This window comes from Cryptotermes secundus, unplaced genomic scaffold, assembly GCF_002891405.2.
Source record: "Cryptotermes secundus unplaced genomic scaffold, Csec_1.0 scaffold79, whole genome shotgun sequence".
NCBI lineage: Eukaryota > Metazoa > Arthropoda > Insecta > Blattodea > Kalotermitidae > Cryptotermes > Cryptotermes secundus.
The window spans coordinates 3,870,113-3,875,681 of NW_019741974.1; the positions used below are offsets into that span (position 1 = coordinate 3,870,113).

Below are 5,569 nucleotides of genomic sequence, written 5' to 3' on the forward strand. Positions count from 1 at the left end.
GAATTTGTGTCCTTAAAATGGAAAATGAGATTATTCATTATTACCGACAAATTTATTAGGCATAGAATTTCATAATTTTCATAACGAACAGCAATAATATCATTTGCGCATATTTCTTGTTACGGTTGCAAGATTTTGTAGTTTGGCTATAATTCGTGATAACTCAGTCACCATAGAATTTGGACTGAAGAATGGACTTTATTTCCAGAGATAAATATTACTCACAGCCATATCTTTGATAGAACTGGCCCTGGAATCGATCCATCTTCTTGTTCGATTGTTCTCTAGCTTCTCTCTCCGGCCGTAAATTCTTTGGAGCGTGAAAATTTGTCCTCACCTGCAGTGAGTGAACATTTACAACCATGCCCCTCATGCGCCCCTATGTTGTGGTACATAGTCAAATTACAGTCACTCTCTTTATCATCAGATTGGAAAACGAAATCTATAACAAGTATTGAACTCTTTTTCATTAATATTATTTTAAATATTATATTATTTTGGCCGGTCACGGTAGCCGGGCGGTCTATGGCACGTACTGTCTTCGTTCGCTCTGAACCGGGATCGTGGGATCGAATCCCACACAAGGCATGAATGTTTGGTACGTGTATGTGTATATTCTGTGTTTGTGTTGTTCTGTATTTAGGTAGGGGCCTTGAGACGAGCTGATCACTCGTCCAAGGAATCCTACCGTCTGTAAAATGATCAAAAAAACAACCTCGACACCGTAAGACATAAGAGGAACGGGTTAAGCAAGTAAGTAAGGTATTATATTTGAGCATCCTGCTACATTGTTGTACCACTCACTCAGTCACCTCCTATTTAATGCAAATTAAGAATATTCGCCGTCAATTTTTAATGTAAAATTACGTTAAAATAAAAACAAGTACTACAACTTTCGGCCTTACTCGGCCATCTTCAGGCAAATTATGAGACAAATTAAACAAACCGTGCAAAATCAGGGGCTGTCTGCTCGTTGGATGATCTGCCCTCTTTAAATTTCTAACTCCATGGAGTGAAGTCCTTCCAGAGACACTGATTGTCGCTCAACTGATGTGGTTCTTTATCCTGTTCTCAGCAGCCCGCTACTGGACTCTATCATCAGCCAGATGAATCCACTCCACAACTTCTCGTCCTACACCTTTCTTAGATAAGTTTTAAAAAAATTCTCTCAACTGTTCCTAGGGCCGAAATTTGCTCCCTTTATTTCAGTTTTCAGAAATAAAATTTTGTATCAAATTCTCATGTATTTTATTTGCTGGAGAGTATTCAATGAGATACTCTTCATTTTTGTCTCCTCCAGCCTCAGGTTATTTACCCTCCCTTAGCTCCAGATATTATCCTCAACAAACGTTTGCTCAAAACCTCATATCTTCTCTCGATCTGAGAGGGAAAGTTTCACACCCTTGCAAATAACAGCTGGAACTGTGGTTTTGTAAAAGCCTGTTTCGATCTTAAGTATTGTAGGTAGCAGAAGGAAGAATAACAAATTCTAAACTGAATAGTACGAAGTATTCTTCGAATTCAGGTTTGCCTTCATTTTTTCGATTGTTTTGTTTACTATTATCACTCCGAAATTTTTTAAATTTCTCTCATTCGAAGGGTTATTTTTGGCTTCCTTTACTCAGCAATTTTATCCTGCATTCTGGTAACTAGACATTAAAATAGATTTTGTTTCATTTGGCTTCAATCTAGACAAGCATTCTTACTAGGGTTATTTCTGTTTTATAGTCCATATTGCGTTTATATTTGTGTCCAATAAATTAACGCTTCACCATAGTCCTGAAAGTGACATGTTACAGTCAGTTCGAATCTCTACTGATTTTCTGTTGTTGAACTCCTTCAAAAGCATTATAACAAGCCCAGGGCTCAGTGCAACATTTCGTAACATGCTAGTGATTTAACGACGAGGGGTTGTTAAATGAACCATCTGTCGGCTGTCCGAGACTATTCAATACAGGTGCTTCCGCCCTTCACATCTGGAGATGCAGTCCTTCGTCCGCTGTCTGAGGGCAGACCATGACACAAACGGGCACGCATAACGTGGCCCTAAGATGACTGAGGGTTCAGATTACTCACTCATGGAGCTGAGCCCTTCTTGAGGAGCCGCCAAATCTGCAGCTACTCAAGAATTTCCCACCATTTTATGGAACCCGAAGGCTCATTACCGTGTTCACAAGAGCCCTCCACTGGTCCCTATTCTGAGCCAGACCAATCTAATCCATACCATCCCATCCTATCTCTCTAATATCCATTTTAATATTTTCCACCCACCTACGTCTTGGTCTTACCAGTAGTCTCTTTCCTTCTGGCTTTCCACCAGTATCCTATATGCATTTATATTCGCCCTCATTCGTGCTACATGCCCTGCTCACCTCATCCTCCTTGACTTGAACATTCTAATTATGCTTGGAGAAAAGTACAAGTTATGAAGTTCCTCATTATGCAGTTTTCTCCAACCTCCTGTCACTTCATCTCTCTTCGGTCCAAATATTCTCCTCAACACCCTGTTCTCAAACACCCTCAGTCTATGTTCCTCCCTTAATGTCAGAGACCAAGTTTCACACCCATACAGTTACTCACTTCCCTCCCAAATTTTAATAAAGGAGACTGAGTTCTTTCTGTGGATCCGGGGTAGCTCAGTCGGTATAGCGACGGGTTTCTGGCGGAACGGCAGGGGTTCTATTGCAGGCACGGGAAAGATTTTTCTCTACTTCACACAGTTCAAACCAATTCTGGAGCCAACCCAACCTCCTATCCGACATATGTAGGAAGCTCTTCCTCGGGGGTAAAGCGGCCGTAACGTGAAACTAACCACTCAGCTCCAACTCGTGTAGAGGTCAAAATGGTGGAGCTATACTTCGATTCCCCCACACGTCTTGAAGGCTTGATAATTAATTAATCAAAGGAACATCTTTGTACTTCCATTAAACTCTTAGAACTTTCATTCCGGACACCCAGTGATAAGGTTTTATTCCAGAGAGGACACGAACTCTTTCATTTACTGGTCTTATTGAAGATATAACAATCATAACATGGGAAGGGTTAAATTATTAATAGAGGTACAAAAATTTGGAATGAGAACAGTTTTATTCTTCTGCAGAAATCTATAAATTTAGTGTTAGTTAGTTACAGAAATATATGTTTTAATAATATTAATATCAACCAAGGAACATACATAGAGACAAGTGCTAGTGTATTTGTATAGGGTAAAGAAGAAGTCGATTCGTGGAGGCAGTTTTGCTCGAGCGAGCAGTGACTCTGCTAAGGCATTAGGAAGGATGACAGGCAAAGCTTTTCTACAACAGGTAACAAAGGATTGCATTTGTTTGAAATGTTACATTGCAAACTCATGGGTTACAAGCGAAGTCCTTGTGTTACGTCACCGGGCTGCGGGATTCATGAGGGCTGTAGTAATCACGGCAAGTAGAAAGACTGAAAACAGACAAATATTAATACACGTAATTATATACTTGTAGGTTCTCACAAAGTGTCGGAAAACGCCCTGGAAATGTGATTCTTATTCTTACCTGAGGATCAACTGCATAAGCACATTTTGTAAGCGCCATGGCCATTTCACACTCGTCATCAATTCCTGCAAATTCAATTAAATTTTGTTATTTTCACACACATAGCTATTTTTGTAGTCTTGTTTTCCGTCTCTAATGCAGCAATATCAATTTAAACTCAGTATAAGGAACACAGAAGGTAGCCGAGATAGCGCAGTTGGTATAGCGACTGGCTACGGAATTCGAGTCCCGGTAGGCTCAAGAATTCTCTGTTCTCCACGTCGTCCAAACCGGTTCTGGGGCAAACCCAACTTCCTATCTAATGGACATCGGGAGCTCTTTTCCCGGGGGTAAAGCGGCCATGGCGTGAAGTTGACCACTCACCTCCAGCTAGTGCCGAGGTCAACGAAATTTCGATCTATACATGCACTTCCCCGCATGTCTTCATGTTGTAGTGATTAAGCGGTTACAAGGAACACAAAGCACACAACCAAGAGAACGGCATAACCAGAGGAACACAGAAACGGCCTCAATACAAAAGATAGGGTGACAAACACCCGGCGACATAAAATTAGTAATAACAACAACGACGTGCCTTAATGAATACTATTTGACCAAGTGCACAGTGCAGTAGACCCCTTTAAAAGATGTGTTGCCTGAAAATGGCTCTTTGCGGCTGAGACATGTAGCATAAAGACTGAATGTACAACTTTATTGGCATTTTTAATATTTAACAAACATTTTATTGAATTAAATGTGATTTGGTGTCTTTTAAAGTTTAAAATGATATTGTTGCATTACAGACGGGAAACCAGTCTACAGGAAATAGTGAGCTAATGCAAGGGGATTTTGAATTGGATATTTTTTTTTCAATGGCTCTTCCAGTCCATTCAGGGCCCAGGCCTCTTGTTCAGATCCGTAATCATTTTTCACAGATGGTAGAACTCCTTGGACGAGTGAGCAGCCTGTCGTAACGCCGCTTACCTTAACCCAGGACAACACAAACACATAGCCAACGCATATACACCAAACATCCATGCCGTGAGTGGGGTTCGAACCCACTATCCCAGGGTCCGAGCGATTGAAGAGAATCTGCTTTATAATTTCCAAATCCTGCGTCACTATAATTCCATTTTCCTGCCACTTATTACGGTCAGTGATGGAACGAAATGAAATTCCCTTCCCTGACTGACTCAACACCAAGGTAACCAACATTTTAATTATCGGGAAGAAGCATTCTGAAATAACACAGATAAGTAACCGGGACTTCAAACGACGAAGAGACACTACAATGTGAAAACACTAATTCAAATTTATGTATTCAATTTTTTTTTAAGAAATCCATGTAGCCGATCACAGTGGCTGCTTAGTCTCCGTGTGCTACAAATATGCGTGCCACAACTAACGTCTTTCGTAGTCACCGATCCAATGAAAATGCCCTTCCTATACATTGACATTAATTTGGTTTGAGTGATGGATCTTTCTCTGCATATCGGCCGGAATTCGGTAAGGAACAGGTCCACAATAACAGCCTGAAAAAGGCGAAATCTCTTTTTATCCACCATGAAAATTCCATCAAACTCAGCTATTTGAACAGAACGTGCGTACCGTGCCACACTATTGCCTACTTAGTAAGGTAAAGTTATATCTGTGCTTAACTAACTAAGCACTACACCATGAAGGCTTATGAACGAGTGGATGTTAATCAACATTTTCTTGAACGCGGCATTAGCTGGAAGTGAGTGGTCAGCTTCACGCCCCGGCCGCATTACCATCGGGAAAAGAGACCACAGTAACCATTGGATAGGAGGTTGGGTGGACCCTATATCCCGTCTGGACGACGTGGAGAAGAGAAAATCCTTGACCCTACAGAGACTCGAACTCTGACCTCTCAGTCGTCCAGCCCGTAGCCAGTAGCTATAGAGACTGCGCTATCCCGGCTACTGAAATAGGATTCATATTTTATAAAATTGATTCCCGATTGGAAAACAACCGAATGACTTAACTCGTAAAGGCTGAAGATGAATAAGAATAAAACTAAGAATAACAATAAGAAGAACATA

At 40.9% G+C, this 5,569-nt stretch overlaps 1 protein-coding gene across 1 annotated transcript in view; it reads right to left on the reverse strand.

Moving 5' to 3' along the window:
* Positions 1–3,068: 3,068 nt before the first annotated feature.
* Positions 3,069–5,569, reverse strand: part of LOC111872817 (general odorant-binding protein 72) — a 16,839-nt gene continuing 14,338 nt past the window's right edge. The window contains exons 6-7 of the mRNA XM_023867006.1: positions 3,528–3,592; positions 3,069–3,432 (exon numbers count right to left, since the gene is read on the reverse strand). Coding sequence (XP_023722774.1) covers positions 3,415–3,432; positions 3,528–3,592 — 83 coding nt within the window. The 3' untranslated portion in view covers positions 3,069–3,414. The remainder of the gene's footprint in view (positions 3,433–3,527; positions 3,593–5,569) is intronic.